The following is a 19,053-nucleotide window of genomic DNA, read 5'->3' on the forward strand; positions in this document are numbered from 1 at the left end:
AATTATACAAAATAATTAATATTATTTCAGAATGCATCAGCTCAGGATACATGTTGCCAAGTGTTGAACCTTTGTCACACTGGCTTCTTTTGATTAGAATCTGCAATTACAGCATACTTACAAGTTCATCTTGCCCTGTTACATTTTATTACTTGTAGTAATAAAAAAGTTGAACCTGCTTCCCAGTTGTACGCTTGAACTAGATTTTTTATGATATTACCGTACCTAAATTTATGACTTTTTGCATAAAAGTTACCGATTTATCAAAGCGGTTGTATACAGTGAGGGAAGAAGTTAACTCTGTGTGGGAGCACACTTTTCCGAGAATATTCTATTATAGTAATTGCTTAAAAATCATTTTAATTAGTGTCATTTAAAAAAGAAAACAGCATATATAATCCCAATTACCTGGAATATAACTGGTAGCGAATATTAATGGTCTATATAGCGTTAAATTAGCAATAAAGATGGAAAAGTCCCGCTGTTTTTCAGTATCCTACCAGTTGGGACTTAACTAAAATGTACCCAATGTTTAATGTCTATTGACCTTCATTCATACCGCTTCATCAGCCATATTGAAGTATGTGGTTATGTTTGCAGTAACTTAAATCAAGGTACATGGACCTAGACCCTTATTCTCGTTCACTCGCAAAGGCAAATTTCTTCTCAAATGGACAAAATCATGCTGCACTGCAGGTGGGACAGATGTAACCTGTGCAGAGAGTTAGATTTGGATGGGTTATTTTGTTTCTGTGCAAGGTAAATACTGACTGCTTTATTTTTACACTGCAATGAACAGGGGATCATTGCAGGGGATCATTGCAGGGGATCAATCTCACTTTGAAGTAAAACCCCACCAAATTTAATTATCTCTGCACAAGTTACATCTGCCCTCCTGCAGTGCACATGGTTTTGTCCATTTAAAAAAAAAAATTCCTTTGCGAGTGAACCAGAATAAGGGCGTTAGTGTAAAAGTTAGTACAGTGATACAGTGAAGGTATCCCAATTTAGCAGTTAGCTGTTAACCCTAGATGCGTTGATTCTTGTTGAACCATAGGATTCACATTGGATGGGAGACCACCTGGTATCCTGCCGCCAAGTTGCTCCACAGGGGGGGGGGGGGGGGCAAATATCTCTTTAGGGGGTGTGGGGGATTTCAGACCAGCCCCACCGCTCACCCGCTCTGGGACTCCATGAGACAATAAAAATAATGACACACACATGTGGAGGCAGCAGAGGGCACATGCATGGCAGCATTGTGGAGGCACAAAATGATGGGAGGAGTCTAAAATAAGACAATTCAACAGATTTTTTTAACTGCTTGAATCACTGACTGAGATTAGAAAAGTCATCAGCCTGATAGTCAGCAACATGGAGTCGCGACCCCATGCTGAGAAGGTCAGGACCAACGGTTTGAGACCCGCTGATTTACTGTGTTGGGTTACCACTGCACTGTTGAAATCGAGAAAAATTAGAAATGGAGCTCAAGTGCTGGGACAGTATAGGTGCATTTACCAGCATGTTTTAATCCACTACTGATCCTGCACACGGCCTCTGGTTCATTGCTAAATTTCAGTATGTGGCATTTACTTTGAGTCGAGTGGATTAGGAAACAACTTCTGGTTAAGCATTTAGTAAAATTACTACTTTTATTTATTATTTATGTACAAATGTTCTGATATATAAAAAGTATGACATTTTAATATCTGTTGTACTTTACATAATGAGATGTACACTATCTAGTATGTAGTTCCAAATTATGACAAAACAGAATGATTATAAGGAATATGTTCATATAGCTAAACTACAGTGTTTACTTGCTGTTATAAATCATACCCTGAATTCATGTTCCCATATGTAGTCCTGTACTCGCATGTGGTAGATTAGAAACCTGATTCTAGCAGAAAGCTTTCAATTAAACTGGATGTAAAACTTGGAAGGATCACCTTGCGTTTATAGGGCTGGGCTGTTCTGAAGAACTGGGAATGCAAGGTATTCTCTGGTGATGAAAGCTTGCTGTCCATCTGGCTGTCCTGATTTATGGAAAGATGAGTTTGATTCCGTGCCAGGTCATTGGTGGAAATGTGAGCCGTTCTCTGGCAAAAAGAGTAAATATGCATAAGTGCAACATAGTGCACAATAGTAAAGATACAAAGAAAAAAGTTATGATAATCTATATAATAAAAATGATATAATCGCATTGGTGTGTGTCGGATTTAAGCTGACCATATATCAGAATGATTTGAGCTACAAATGTACGATATCGACGGATGGTTTTTCGTCCGATCCCGATGCGATGTGCGATCCCGTGGGTCGTGAGCTGGATCCTATGATGTTATGTCCTGCATGTAAGATCTAAAGATGCTACTGAGGGCCAGAATGCTAGAGTTGCAGATCGTACGATATATCTTATGTGAAATTACACATATAAGATCTATCGTGAGTCAGGGGAGCTGCCAGGGAGCTCCCCTGACTCACGATAGATCTAGATCCCTTGAAGGGAAATCGTGTCCCATCCGGATCACAAGCTGATCGTTCTGTTGTCTGGCCAGTTTTAGAATCTACTCCATGAACCTGTAGAGGCTTATTTAAAAAAAAACTAGCATAGTAAATGACTACATAAATTTGTAAGGACAAAAAGACCAAAAAAAAACTCTTCCTGGGACACTCTGTAAATAAATATAGAAAATAAATATATTTCAAAACTATAACTTTTATTTTAATACTCAAAAATAGCACTCACATGTATACATCATAGTTACTTAAAAAGATGGGAAGCTACTTATGTAGTTTCACAGTGGCAGTTACGTAGTTAGCGTAGCGTCCCTATCAGAATCTGCGTAGTGTTCCCACGGCCAGCGTAGTCAGCGTCCCTGTCAGTATCAGAGTAGTGTTCCCACCCGTCCATGGCTAGCCGGAGCTTACATAGTTAAGGTGCCCATACAAGCACCGATCCCGGCGTCCGTTCTGGGCTAAAATAGCATTGCATCGCATTGCATGCCTTGTGCATGCATTGTGCATGCAATGCGATGCAATGCGATTAAAAGTAAGTACAAAAAGTATGTGCAGCACATACTTTTTGTACTGTGCAATGAGGTGCCGCGGGAGCGCGCACCTCAAAGCACAGATCGCACCACCAGGATCGGTGCATGTATGGGCACCTTAAGTGTAGTTAGTCAGCGCTACGCATTTAGCAGTTAGTAGTTATTACATTGTGTGTAAGCCATTGACCATTTTAACCTGCCTGACATGACAGGTGTGAATGTGTTCCTGAAACAGCGCCACTATCCATGTCTGCCCGAAGCGTGGCGAGCCCCGCGAGAGGACGCGGTACGCATCCTCCCGACCTGTTCATACCCCCCAAAGCGTGTCGATCGCAGCGAGCCCCGCGAGGGGACGCAAAATACATGTCAAGTAATCCGCGTCCGCTGTGTTGGGATACCACTGCACTGTTCAAATCATACTGAGAAAAAGTAGAAATGGTATGATTTGAGCAGTTTGTAGCACAAGTAGCCTTAACACCTGGTTTATCTGTCTTTCCAGCTACCTTATTACTTTCTCTCTATTACAGTCTACTGTGATCACCAGCAGCAGTGAAGTACAATCCCCATCCTGTGGAAGGAGTTTATCAGCGCTACATGTGGTTGACCGATCAAGCTCCTGATATGCTATCCCTTATATATATCTTATTCTATGTGAGTGCACTTTGAGTGTGTATAATCCATCCAGTACAAATTAGCACTATTGTGATCCTATTTGAAGTTTTTTCAGGAAGAAGTTACTGTACTTCAGTCTATAATCCTTGGACAAATTGAAAAAAATAACTTTGATCTTGTACCTATGTAAGGATGCCATTCCCATTGTGGTTTTTGTTTATCTAGTGTGACATCGTCATAATGTTGCCACGTTTTGTGTTCATTCACAGGTGTCTTCTGTGAGTTTGGTGGAAACTCCTTCTAGTGTCCACACAGGCTGAAACCACACAGGTGACGCAGTACTGTGTCTGATCTTATTAATTTCTAGTTGTAAGTATTATTAGTCATTATATATTCAAATGATCTAATCTTGAGATTCTCTGGCTATAGGTAGCATACATTTTTCTCATATTAAAAAGATGGCTGAATATATTGGTGCATCAAAAAAAATATATATTGTTCTTCAACCACAAGCATAAGAAAAAAGTTTCTACCGAACACTAAAATCTATGACATATTATACATTTGTGAATTTGTGGACATATTCAGTGCATGTGCACTAGTGAACAAAAATAAAACTTATTATGGCTTTAGTGCGGCATGCCCTTACATTCTATTAACACTTTTCCCTCACTAACACTATCTCTCTCTTATTTTAATTACATTTCATTTATCTCTCTCTTTATATATAGCTTTGGCTTCCTATCACTAATTATTAACACTTAGTATCTCACTGGCATGCCGCACTGGGATTCCTAGCTTATGATAGTTTTTGGGGTGCCGCACCAGAGGCGTAACTAATAATTGTGCGCCCCCCTGCCGAAAGTGCAGGGGGGCGCCCCCCCCCCCCCCCCCTCCTAAAAAAAAAACAAAAAAAAAACCAAGCAGCGGGGAGCCGTGGCGCGCGGGGGGGGGGGGATTGCGGGGGGAGAGCGTGTGTGTGTGTATGTGTGTGTTTGTGTGCGTGTGTGTTTTACCTTGGCCCGCATTTGTCCGCGCCGGGTCCCGGCTCTCCCGGCTACTGCTGCTAACGAAAGTGACACTTGGAAAATGGCTGCCCCCATACAGCAGACGAAAAACTGTCTGCGGTATGGGGGCAGCCATTTTCCAAGTGTCACTTTTTGTATCAGTGAGAGCAGCGCTGCGGCAATAGCCGGGAGAGCTGGGATCCGGACGGTGCACACAGGCAGCCAGACAGTGACTGTCGTCCCGCAGCCCCCCCGGCGCCCACATACCCTCAGCGCCTCCCCGCCACGGCGGGGGCTGCTGGACGATAGTTACGCCAGTGTGCCGCACCCTGCACCTAGATATAGCGCTAGGGACCCCCAATATACAGAGAAGCCTTGTCACGGCTTCGGGGCATAGCATACACCTGCGCAGGTATATGTAACCAATATCTCTGAATTCTATTATCATGTAGTGTTCAAGAATGGTTACTAATACTATTCAGTGAGCTGGGGGAAAAATGTCTTGTTTACTTATTCAGTATTAACCCCTCCCTCATGCACCTGAGTAATATTACTGAACTAATTGAGCATCTACAACTATCTGTATGTATGTTGTTAGAGGCAGAAGGGAGCCCATATTAGGAGGAGATGCAGGTCCTGATATGCCACATGGAGTAGTCTGGGGTTGCTCCAAGGTAGGTAGCTCTTAGTTTGGATATATCAAGTAAGGAGCCATTATCATGTGGCTCCTTGCTGGTTAATCGTAGACCCAATTTAGGGTAACGGTGTTGTGGGGTGCGGTGCTCCTGGACTGGTTGGGCTGGGTGGCTTTAGTGCGGCATGCCCTTACATTCTATTAAAACTTTTCCCTCACTAACACTATCTCTCTCTTATTTTAATTACATTTCATTTATCTCTCTCTTTATATATAGCTTCGGCTTCCTATCACTAATTATTAACACTTAGTATCTCACTGGCATGCCGCACTGGGATTCCTAGCTTATGATAGTTTTTGGGGTGCCGCACCCTGCACCTAGATATAGCGCTAGGGACCCCCAATATACAGAGAAGCCTTGACACGGCTTCGGGGCATAGCATGCACCTGCGCAGGTATATGTAACCAATATCTCTGAATTCTATTATCATGTAGTGTTCAAGATTGGTTACTAATACTATTCAGTGAGCTGGGGGAACCAATGTCTTGTTTACTTATTCAGTATTAACCCCTCCCTCATGCACCTGAGTAATATTGCTGAACTAATTGAGCATCTACGACTATCTGTATATAAAAATAAAACTGAATTGAAAGGTTGACATTTGGGAACATCTTAAGTCAAGGGGGTAGCCATTGGGTGACATCAATATCTCTTACCAGTAATACCGGTCAACTTATTGGCCCAGGTATTTTTGTTAGCAAGAAGGAAGTTAAATGTCCCCAGGTGTTCCACTAGATGGATTTGATACAAATTTAAATCTATTGTACTTTAATAGACAATCTATTGTACTTTAAATCACAAATGAGTTACGCTGAGGGAATTTCATTATACCAATCCTGTATGTGGGCTAAAAACTATTGATGCAGCATAACCCTACAGTATAGCAAAAATAGAATATTAACAGATGGATGAAAGAGAGAACAGTCAGAAAATAAGGGCTAGGTCACATAATTTATGTTTTTTGAGTATAGAAAAATCATGAATAGTTTGGGCAAATTCAGCAAATGTTACCTTTTGCTTTCTGTAAAGGCCATTGTACAGGGCACGGAAACTCTTCCTCGTGTAACTGCTTCGATAAGCTCCTCCAATCAAGTACTCAAGTACCAACCCCACATCAATTAGTGATATTTTGTAATCAGGGGAAAGGTTACTCTGTGTACACAAAAGGTCAGTGCTTTTAAAATTAGTTAAACAATGTAAAATACTTAAAATGATCATTGTATGTAAAATAATGAAGATACATATCGTTGGGTGGACCAAAATTCCTAACATTGCAAGCTAACGGAAACTATTTTATTTGATAAACAGAACTGTAATTATATGCATTTTGTTACATGCTTTAGATTCTAAATACACCCTCTCAGCGGTTACGGTATAAATGGAAGACAGTGACTAGGTCATCACCTTTAAATGGTTGACATAACCAAGGTCGACCTGGTTGGCTATACTAGCAGAAAAAGTAGATAATACTGACCAAGCAGTGCTTGGGATGAGAAGATGCATCTATTCTGGATTTGCCCCATGGATTCACTCAATGCAATCAGAAGATGATCACACCAAACGATCAACAGTTGTCAACTGTGGTCATCCTCCAACCACATTTGCCAGCAAGACCAATGGGGCAGATGTATTAAGCCTGATAAAGAGATAAAGTGGAGATAAAGTGAAAGGAGATAAAGCACCAGTCAATTAACTCCCAACTGCCATTTTTAAACACAGTTGAATGGCTGCTGCTTCATCTCCTTTCACTTTATCTCTTCTCCAGGCTTAAAACATCTGCCCCAATATTATTTATTTATTTAGTACAGTATTAGTTAAACAATTTAATATTGAATGATCATTTTGTAAGCACACAATGCCATAGGAGGCCCTTTTTCAGATATTGCAGAAATTTGTGGAGTAAATAGAAGTAAAAAAAATAGTAAAATAAGGGAAATACTGTATATTAACATAAATATGAACATTTATAGTGCTAGTATAACAGCATTACACATAAACGAAACAAAGTAGGTTTTAGTATACTCCTTCCTAACTTGAATTCACCTAGTTAAATCTTTTGAAGGATTCCACAGCAGATTAATGTGACACTGTAATAGATATGCTAATGGATAATAAAGTCTTTATAATCACTCAAAGGTTTTATGGGGTTTTTTTTAAATGGCAAAATCAGTCTAGAAAAATTAATTTTCTAGTAAGACAGGTGTGGCATATAGATTGGAAAATTAATAGTTTATAGAACAGATTATTTATAAAATGTTTTTTTTTTTTTTTTTAAATGTACCATAAGACAAAATACTGTATGTAAAATGTCCTTATTTGCTGTGATTATCAGATAGCCATGATTGTCATCAAGCCCCTTTTCCCCTAGAATCAGGTTTCCACGTGATTTACCTGTTCAGATTGAGAATATCCTAATGCAAAAGATATCAAGGTACCTACTAAAAAAAAATCCAGTGTCTAGCTAACATCATCATCAAACAGTTGATTTGTGTCAAACGACAAATGAATAATAATAAACATGGTAAAAATTAATAGACATGGTGTAGTCAATATGTTATGTGTATTAATAAACAAAGGGGTCAATCCAATTGTGGGGATGGGTGTGGATTGCCATTGCAATTGCGTGGAAAATCCATCATCATCATCATCACATCTTGAATCTCTTGCAGCCAGATCTTACCACAAATTTGCACAATTTTCTACACAGTCTTATTTGGCAGAAAACAAAATTGTGCAAGTCTGGGTTGTCGTAAAGAGCGGCTTTTGCTTCACTAACTCATAGATGTGAGAACATTACTTACAATTGAATTCAACCAGATTTACAAAAGATGCACCTTCACTAAAACAATCATGGACATACAATTAGTTGTTCAGAAACTTGTTTATATGGAAAAAAATTAGTATTAACATAACCTATTTTTTTTTTACTTCATTTAAAAAGTTTTCCTATTTAAAATACCATTTTTATCGAGCATAGTATAACTTTTACTTCCCTTGACAACTTTATCCAAGATGTCATCACATGAGCTCCCAACCCCCTCTAAATGTCTTTTCTGTAATTAAATGTATTAACTTTCAGACAACTGGCTCATTCAAGTACAGAAAGTGACAATGAAGGAACATTTAAGCAGAAATTTCAAGATATTAGTCTGGTCAAACTTTTTTTTTTTTTTACATTTGCATAGAATTGTTAAAAACTGTACCTGTTTTAAATCTCCAACAAGATTGTGTAAGAGTAAATTAGTTTGTCCTTGTTTCTATAATACAGAAAAAAAATAGTATACATTTAAAATTATAGTATAAATAGCAGAAATCTGGAGACAAATCTCTTGAAGCATATTTTCGTACTATACTACTAAAGCATAACATGCTTGAACATTTTTTATTCATTTTTGTTTTGTGTTTTTAAATCATTAAATTAATGTAATTAAATAATTATTAGGAATTATTTATTTGATGTAATGCAGAAACAAATATAAACTATTATAAAAGGGGAACGTGACACTGGCCCTTATTCTGGTTGGTGCGGTAATATCCGCGTGCGTTCGTGCCGCCGATGTTTTGTGTCTGCTCATGTGCAGAGGCATCTCTGCGCATGTGCGAGCCGGACGCACGGCCACATTCTGCATGAAATGTGTACACTATGAACAGGGGGTGGAAAGGGGTGTGAAGGGCTGTTTGGACTCATTACCATATGTTTACACCCCGCGTTTCATGGGCGTTCCCATGCAAACGCTGGGCATACGTATGGTAATGCGGCCGTGACGCACGTGTAGGAGGCGGACATATGACCGTTCGGACAGCTTCTTACCGCGTACGGACGGAGTTGGCGATACGTATGGAAGGCAGGGTTTAGGACGCACGGTGCTGGCCGCATATTCGGATCCGGCCGCACTGATCAGAATAAGGGCCACTTATCACTGAGGTCTCACAAAAACCCAAAACAAAACCTGTTTTTGTAATTGCAGATGTGAAAAATATATTTTTCAGCTTGTCACATCCTATGTCTTTTTGCCCATACACTGGTCCTTTTGCAGGTGGTAAAAACAGAATTTATTTATTTATCCTTTTATTACTGCCCTAAAAATTACAGTGGGCAATTGAATCCCATCCATTGTAAAATTAAAGTGTTGCAGACACTGAACATACATTAACGTCTGAGTGAATAGTAGAGAGAATGGGACAATTGTACTAAGCCTGTTAAAGTGATAAAGTGGACGATAAAACTAAACTAGCCAAAAAGGATGGGCTTGAAAATTACAGTTAGGAGCTGACAGGCTGGTGGGTATCAAAATTTACTTTATCACTTCTCCAGGCTTAATATATCTGCCCCAATGACCTAGCCAGTACCAGAGTTTTGATACATACAAGGTATTCAATGTTTGATTACGACTCCCGGAACATTTCAGACAGTCGGAATCTTGGACAATCCAACGTCAATTTGATGATCAATATTTAATGTTCTGACTTTCAGAAGTGGTCCTATACACATGGATTGTCTAAATCCCCGTGTATTGGGTGGAAAATGGCAGCGGAATTGACAATTGATTTTCAACCATGCAGATTAGATTTTTTAGAATTTCGAATCTGCATGAGTTTAATGCCGTCAGAAACAGCCGCTTTGAATAGATGAGTGCTGATATTTCCGACTATCGGAAATATCGGCAGACATTGAATACCCCATAGGTGGTATTCAATTCTTCAATTATTTATGGTGAATGGGGTTTCACCCTATTTAACTGGAGGGCCAATTTTTCATCTAGGTGAAAAATTCGGAAGTGGCAAAAAACACCTGCCTGCCTTACTGAATTAGCTGCTGAACTACAGCATGTGTTTTTGCCAATTTTCCAGCGAAATTGCATCTGTTTTTATTTTTTATTTTTTTTTAGGCATTTTTCCCCAATGCCTTTTTTGCTGGTAAAAAATGCCTTCAATAGTGGCTAAGACTGACGCAATTGAATAGTCTGGGATTTAATTAGTTCCGCACTTTTCCAGCTATGTGGAGAAAAAAGAATCCACATCGGCGTGGAGTTGAATTTAGATAGTGTGGCGAGCGCAGCAATCCACCGAACCCGAAGGGTGGCGAGCGCAGTGAGCCCCGCGCGGGGACGTGGAATACGAGCCCGAAGTGCGGCGAGCACAGCGAGCCCCGCAAGGGGATACGTAATACATGTAAAGTAATCAGTGTCGGCAGTGGCGTAACTATATAATTTGCGCCCCCCCGCCAAACTTTTTCGGCGCCCCCCCCCTCCCCATACCCATACCTGACAGAGCACTGCTCCAGTCTCCGCTGCGCTGCTGCCCGGCCGCATCTGTGGTCACTGTCCCGTCACTCGCTCCCGGCGCCGGCTCCTGCTGATAATGAAAAGAGACTCTTAGAAAATGGCTGCCAAAACTGTCTGCAATACGGGGGCAGCCATTTTCTAAGTGTCACTTTTCATTATCAGCAGGAGCCGGCGCCGGGAGCGAGTGACGGGACAGTGACCGAAGATGCGGCCGGGCAGCAGCGCAGCGGGTAACTATAGCACCGCAGCCCCCCCGGCGCCCATAGTTACTCTGCGCCTCCCCGCCATGGCGGGGGCTGCGGTGGCCTAGTTACGCCACTGAGTGTCGGCTCGCTGCGCTCGCCACACTATCTAAGATCAACTCCACGCCGACGTGTATAGTGGGGGTATGAAAAGGTCGGAGGACGCGTACCGCCGCCCCTCGCGGGCTCGCTGAGCTTGCCACGCTTCGGGTTGGCGTTGATAGTGGGGGTGGTGTTGCCAATGGGGGTGCATTTAACATTGAAAGCACCCATCAGGGTGCTTGTACAATTAAAAATCGAATCGCATTGCATGCATCGCATGCCGCTATATTGCATGCGATGCGATTGTATAAGATGTACTACGATCAAAATATTGGGCGCCGTGCTAGGAAACAAGTACCAAAAAAATAAACTCAGTCTCACAAGTTCTGTGAATCAGACAAGAATATTTGGAGAAGAAATCATACTGCAAATCATACTGCAGAAGAAAGATGCTCAGTTTCTGGGATATTGGATATAAAACCTTACTTTTAAAGAGGTTATGTGAGACGTTATACCAGTGGTCAGGGAACTCGGTCCTCATTACCCCACGCAGTGCATGTTTTGCAGGTCTCCTCACAGAATCACAGGTGAAATAATTAACTCCACCTGCGGACCTTATAAAATGTGTCTGTGAGTAATTAGTACACCTGTGCACCTACTGGGTTACCAGCAAAACATGCACTGTGTGGGGTAATGAGGACCGAGTTCCCTGACCACTGCATTATACAGAGAGAGCCTCAGTCATAGGTGTGTGCAAGGAGGAGCCTCATGTGTATAGGCACACCCTAATGTTGGCTTCCCCACAATTATGGCGAAGCTTCGACCAACATTTCTAGCCGAGCAAGCAGCATTGTCCCAAAATATTTCCTCCCCTGGGCAGTCTATACATCTCAAGGCTCCTCCTTCCCTGTAGCTAGGTGGGCTAGATCTGTGGCTCAGGGAGGTGAGGTCACTTCCCCCAGCAGCCACTGGGAGACATAAGCTGGGCATAAACCACTAATGGCGCACAAGGGCACTGGTCATCATTGGCTCCATTTCACCTACATGCCCCAGCTGGCTCCTGCCCCTGGGGCTGAAACTGGGAGCACATTGTGGGGAGAAAAGTGCTGTCATCTTCCAGCTAGACACAGCAGTGCTAGACACACCAATTAGGTGATTGTAGACACACAATAGGCAGTTTTGGACACGCCCCTCTGGCAGTTCACACACTCTAATAAAATGTGCTGTGCACTCCTATGGCCTCAGCACTGGAGGAATAAGAATGAATCACCGTGCTGGGTGGAACAGGAAAGAATAAAATTGTGAACTTTATAAATCTTTGTCATTTTTTTTATTAAATTAATATTTGTTACTCGATTCGATCTTTTGAAATATTAAAAATGTAAAACTTTCCAACCTTTTCATCAATATATAGTTTCATCCAAGATTTTCTGTAGCTCATATGGGACTCGAAAACACATATATTCATATTTTCCTATTATCTCAAATACCGCCTGTAAAACTTAAATTTACTTACAGTATTATAAAGGTCTTCCAATTTGCCTATGGTCAAAAATCGGTGCATGTTCACTCCATATTCAATGAGCAACTTTACAAAGTCAACACGATCCATCACTAATGCATCTTCCATTGCTTGTTCCAGTGATCCAACCTTTCATGAAAAATAACACAGAAGCTGAATGCACTGAATGCACTAGAATTACGGTAACTAATGCTGTGTACACACAGTGAGATTCCTTTGCTATTTGACTTAAGATTCGAGTGCTATACAATCTTTGCTAACTCTGTACTATTTACATACAATTCATGCTATCTACATTCGATTTGCACTATATAGTCATTGCTTCCCTGTCTATCTAGGTTTCGATTTGTGCTGTCACGGGAGCGCGCATCGGGATCGCAAGGTAAAAAACCTGTGCGATCTGCTTACGATCTGCATGCGCCCCCGATGCGATTTTGACTATATAGTCAAAATCTCATGCTGATTGTACCTGCGTGTACACACCATAACTGTAAAAATATCTCTTTGTTGAAGATATTCGGGGACATGTAACATGTGTGTACTACAGATTACCAAGTGTCACCCTGCAAATGGCAAGCAGAAAATGGAGGCATGCTTGGACCAGTAATTTACATATATAAACCACTATTATGACCCCACCTCCACAGCCAATGGGGTGGATTTTATTTTGTTTTTGTATTATGTGGCATTATGTTGGGGGAACCCCATACTGCATGTCTCCCTCTATGGTGTACAAGTCAGTGAAAGTCTAATAATGAGAGCAGATTTCATGGGGATCCCACTATCAATGACCTCTAATACTGCAATTTACAACATAGGCTTTGGGCTTTATGAGTGGGGGAGTATTAACACTGTCCTGAAAGTCACTGCAAATTCAGACTTTATCAACACCTAGTCTCTAGCCTCTCAGATTAAAGCAACTGACGCCCAGTGTTGGACAGGGCATGAAGGGCCCACCAGGGAAATGCAGTAGTAGGGGCTCAAGTTTAGGGGTGTGGCCAGTCTCCAGAAGGCATGTAGCCAACCACCACATTGGTTTGCCTAACCATTACAGAGTGCATGGCCTGGTCTCCTTGATGAATATATTTAGTAAATACTTCTAGAGCATGCGTGATAAACAGGGGCGGGCTGGGCCGGGGGGCAGGGTGCCATGTGCCCCCCGGGCCGCTTACCCAGCCACTTGCGGGCCGCGCACCTCCTCCAGCTGTCCTGCGCTGGCCGCGGCTTCCAGAACACGGCCGCGGCCACAGGAAAATGGCCGCCGGACCCCTGCACTGAGGACATGTCCTCAGTGCAGGAGGCCGGCGGCCATTTTCCTGTAGCCGCGGCCGTGTTCTAGAAGCCGCGGCCAGCGCAGGAGAGCTGGAGGAGGTGCGCGGCCTGCACTGGACTGGGGCTGCAGGGTGCACCGGACTGGGGTGTGGGCAGGAGGGGCATGCACTGCGCTCTCCCCCGCCCCCCCCCCTCCCCCAGCAGCAGCAGATAGAAATGAGACAGCAACAATGGTGAGTAAGTTGCTGCTGGCAAATTCTGGCACTGGGGCATATGTGTTTCTGGCACTGTGGGGGCATGTGTGTATTTGGCACTGTGGGGGAATATCTGGCATTGTGGGGGCATATGTGTATCTGGCACTGTGGGGGCATATGTGTCTCTGGCACTGTGGGGGCATATCTGGCACTGTGGGGGCATGTGTGTATTTGGCACAGTGGGGGAATATCTGGCAATGTGGGGGCATATGTGTATTTGGCACAGTGGGGGAATATCTGGCACTGTGGGGGCATATGTGTCTCTGGCACTGTGGGGGCATATCTGGCACTGTGGGGGCATATGTGTCTCTGGCACTGTGGGGGCATGTGTGTATTTGGCACAGTGGGGGAATATCTGGCACTGTGGGGGCATATGTGTCTCTGGCACTGTGGGGGCATATCTGGCACTGTGGGGGCATGTGTGTATTTGGCACAATGGGGGAATATCTGGCACTGTGGGGGCATATGTGTCTCTGGCACTGTGGGGGCATATCTGGCACTGCGGGGGCATGTGTGTATATGGCACAGTGGGGGAATATTTGGCACTGTGGGGGCATATGTGTCTCTGGCACTGTGGGGGCATTTCTGGCACTGTGGGGGCATATGTGTATCTGGCACTGTGGGGGCATATGTGTCTCTGGCACTGTGGGGGAATATCTGGCACTGTGGGGGCATATGTGTCTCTGGCACTGTGGGGGCATATCTGGCACTGTGGGGGCATGTGTGTATTTGACACAGTGGGGGAATATCTGGCACTGTGGGGGCATATGTGTCTCTGGCACTGTGGGGGCATATCTGGCACTGTGGGGGCATGTGTGTATTTGGCACAGTGGGGGAATATCTGGCACTGTGGGGGCATATCTGGCACTGTGGGGGCATATGTGTCTCTGGCACTGTGGCGGCATTTCTGGCACTGTGGGGGCATATGTGTATCTGGCACTGTGGGGGCATATCTGGCACTGTGGGGGCATATGTGTCTCTGGCACTGTGGGGGAATATCTGGCACTGGGGGGGCATATCTGGCACTGTGGAGGCATATGTGTCTCTGGCACTGTGGGGGAATATCTGGCACTGTGGGGGCATATGTGTCTCTGGCACTGTGGGGGCATTTGTGTATTTGGCACTGTGGCGGAATATCTGGCACTGTGGGGGCAAATCTGGCACTGTGGACATCACATTGTGCGGTGCAATGGGCATCATGGTATGGGGCGTAATGGGCATTATGGTGTGGGGATCATTGGGTAATTGCCATCACAGTATAGAGTGTAATAGGCATCAAGGTGTGCGGCATAATGTGTAATTAGCATCACAATGTGCAATCTGCAGGTACACAATACAATCATGGAATAGGCCACGCCCCCTTATGATAGGCCACACGCCTAATTTTTCGGCGTGCCTCCGGCGCGCACAAGCGTTCCGTCTTCCAGAAAGTGGGGGGGGGGGGTATGGGCCAGTGCTCTGGACTTGCCCCCTAGGCTAAAAGTTGCCAGCCAGCCCCTGGTGATAATGTACCACATTAGAGAAAGCAATGTCCTGTATAGAATACACCATAGCCCTGTGCAGTATAATGTATCATTCAAATGCACAACCTAAAACCTGATCTCTAGGGGTGGGGCTCACTTGGGCTTTTCCCTGTACCCCTGTGGGTCAGTCCAAACCTACTGTAGCCATACTACTGGTTAGTGCTTTCAAAAGTTATTTTAAAAAGTATCAAATAGTTTTGCGATGCACTAATGACTACAGTATCTCTACTCGTGTATATGATGAAGTGTAGTGATTGTGCACAGTTAATAGACCACAACAGTTACAATAATATGACATCTTCATTGTATTCAAATACAGGTCATACTGTAAAGAACCAATAGCAAAGAGGACTTACGGTAGGGATCAGACCAAACGAAAACTTTAACTTCGATAGCAAAACTACAGTTCAGATTTATATGTAACAAAGAATAAAAAAAAACAATTTATCCTTTTCTTCAACAATCATTAATGTAACTTTTAAATAAAAAAGAATAAAAGGGGTTGTTGCTTAGAACGATGATCATCATCCAAGAAAATATTATGAAGCTCCTGAATACTTTGGCATACTTTATTTTGTAAAGCAGAACTATCCTTCCCAAGGTAGTAAAACTTTAGTAGTACTCTAGAATAACTGCAAAAGGAAATACTGGACAAGCACCATTAAAAAAAAGTAATTAGCTGAGATACCTGAGGGTATGATCCTGAGCCTGATTAGAAAGTACTGTTCCCACAAATAATGTGTTTTTAAAGGGAAGCTATAAAGTTATCTGTTCCTCTGGGCATCTCAAAACAGTAAATCAGTGGGTGTTCATCCAGGTGGAAAATAGGAGTTACACATATTTGGTCAGGTGTATATAGTAACAGTTTGGAACCAGATTAAGAGATAAGTGTAAGAAGAAAAAAAAAACCTTTTATAAAATATCTGACACTATATCAAGCGAAAAGTAAGACCATAAGCAAAATAGATCATTCTAATGAACAATTCTTACACATACAAAAAGTATTAGCAAAAATAGCTGATGACATAGACTGCGTCAGTTGTGCTGTAATGCTGTAATGTTTTGTATAATGTGTAGTGGTTAGTGGATCTAATCTTCATCACAGATTTATCAGGAGCCATCTACCCAACTCACATGCCAGTGGTGAAATGTACTTTATTTCTACTAGGAAGGCTAAAGTTTCCATACAAGATATTGATAATACACATTTTATTATCAACACAAAATAACATTTGTGACAATAAATAAGCCGACTATTAAAATTTTCATGGTCTAGGGCAGGGCTGGGCAATTACGGCCCTCCAGATGTTGATGAACTACACATTCTAGGATGCTTTGCATTAGTTTTGGTATGTGGCCATGGTGAAACTGATGCAAGGCATGCTGGGATGTGTAGTTCATCAACATCTGGAGGGCCGCAATTGCCCAGCCCTGGTCTAGGGCTTAGAGAGGGTTATTTAATTAACCGCGATCAATGATCGCGGGCTGTGGCTTACCAGGGATTTTGCGTCAACTGCTTCAGGCAGGCATGGCAAAATCCCTGATAAGTGCTGGCGTTTTGGGGCAGGGGTGGCAAAAAAACAGGTTTTACGGAAAGTAAGTAAGATCTAATTGTACTGTATACCATGTAAAAAAAAAAGATAAGTGAAACACTGAAAAACGTCAACTTTTTTGGTCCCATTGTTTCAATGTAGGTAACCAGATACCCCCTTTATTGAAGAGTCCTGCTGAAAATGCTATAATGTTATAATGCTATAATGCTTATGTTTACATAGTGGTAATAAACAATTATACAAACTTTCCAGTGTTGTCCATACACTAGAATGTGTTTCTTTGCAATATCCACTCTGTTCCAAGTCAGAGCCAGGCTCAACTGGTCTGGGGCAGACATATTTGCTCCTAAAAAACATAATGTTCATGACACATTTGTAATCTTTACTGTTGTAACCACCTAGATACTTTACTGAGTAAACTGTCTGTTTCTTGAGTACACAAATTAAGTACAACAGCACCTAAGCAAGACTTTATTAACCACTGACAAATATCACATTACTGGACAATCTTTCACTCACCAAACAATGCTGGGAAATAGTACAGCTGTATCCAAAAACTTTTCAAGATTACTGTACACATTTCCACCTCTACAAAATTGAAATTTAAAGTAGATTTTTTTTCCCATTATGCACTAGGATAGGCAATGTGACCGGAATTTAGGTTTGTACTTGGGAATGGGCAACATCAGAATGTTAAGTCTATGATTAGCATTAAGATTAAAAATGTTGAGACAATGTATACTGTATAATTTAGGCTGAATTTTCCATTAGTTATGAGATAGCAGAAAAGTATACAATTAGTCCTAGAAATACGATTTTGTTTAAAATTAACAGTTTTATTGTTAGATCTAATAACCAGAAAGAGGTTTTTCTCTTTAAGTGTAAACTTTAGTAGCATATAGTACCAGAATACTTAAACAGAATAAATTATAACAATTATACAAATCAGTGTTCCAAATGAGTAAAAGCAAGTAGCTGTAAAGAATATAGGATTTTTGGTACTTGCTGATAAAATGGTTTCTTTGAGTCCATCAGGCAGACAATGAGGTGTGAGTTGTAAAGGGCTCTGTGAGTAGCCAGAAGATAAACCAAGAACTTTTTTGTAGCTAGGCCGTCCCCTCTACATCCCATCAGCCCCTGTGGAGCCAATGGAAATCAGTTAAAACTTAACAAGAACACAGGAGAGCCTGATAAAATATATGCTAACGAAAACCATACTAAAATCAAGAGAAAGCAAAACGAAGTGAACAACAAAGAGGAACAAAGCTATATACTTCAGATGGATTGAGAGCAATGGGTTCAACAGTGAGTACCAAAAATCCTATTTTCTTTGTCAACTCATCTGGGGCAAACACTACAAACAATCCAAAGCTGTCTGTAGGAGAGAGTATGAGATCCAAAGCTGCACACATGACTTTACTTCCACAACTGGTGTCTTTAGCTACAAACACATTGATATTTCTTGAGCTTGGTGTAAAAGTGAATGCTGGACAATGTGGCCGCCCTGCACAATTGGTGGTGCCTACCAATACTGTAGAATGAGTGGAGAATGGCTGGAAACCTTTCTAACCTTTATGAAGAACCACATAATAATGGAAACAAGAGGGATGAGATGGGGCCACAAAAGTTCTTGAGGCTTTCTGGCCTGAGCTTTATGTAACCACAAATTTGTGACTGGTCTAAATGCCTTGAAAGGTTCTGATGTTTTGGAGAAGATAACGGATTATCCAGCCATGGGCCTTAAGGGTCTTTTAAGGTCAATTGAAAATGCACTGTAGACAAGATGCAGTGTTTGTTTTAATCAGAAGGTCATCCAAGCATTTCTTGGAAGGTCACACGTAGAGCTGACGGACGCATGCAGGGTAACACACATCTGCCACACTCCACAATATTGGATACAGTAATGTGCCACTTTATAGCTGTTTGTAATGTACGACTTCTCATAGTGTCTAGTGTTCATTCTAGCACCCGCCATCTTTGAAAACCCATGCGGTCCTTTCCC

At 42.2% G+C, this 19,053-nt stretch overlaps 1 protein-coding gene across 3 annotated transcripts in view; it reads right to left on the reverse strand.

Moving 5' to 3' along the window:
- TRPM6 (transient receptor potential cation channel subfamily M member 6) overlaps positions 1 to 19,053 on the reverse strand; it is a 155,303-nt gene that overhangs the window by 79,545 nt on the left and 56,705 nt on the right. For 2 of the 3 annotated variants that reach the window (XM_083186111.1, XM_083186112.1), the window contains exons 11-15: positions 17,297 to 17,397; positions 12,444 to 12,578; positions 8,562 to 8,615; positions 6,370 to 6,510; positions 1,947 to 2,096 (exon numbers count right to left, since the gene is read on the reverse strand). In XM_083186111.1, the coding sequence (XP_083042237.1) occupies positions 1,947 to 2,096; positions 6,370 to 6,510; positions 8,562 to 8,615; positions 12,444 to 12,578; positions 17,297 to 17,397 (581 nt within the window). Of the gene's footprint in view, positions 1 to 1,946; positions 2,097 to 6,369; positions 6,511 to 8,561; positions 8,616 to 12,443; positions 12,579 to 17,296; positions 17,398 to 18,069; positions 18,189 to 19,053 lie in introns of those variants that run through there. The other variant, XM_083186113.1, reaches the window with a different exon arrangement.

This window comes from Crinia signifera, chromosome 1 (assembly GCF_055691185.1).
Source record: "Crinia signifera chromosome 1, ASM5569118v1, whole genome shotgun sequence".
Lineage (NCBI taxonomy): Eukaryota > Metazoa > Chordata > Amphibia > Anura > Myobatrachidae > Crinia > Crinia signifera.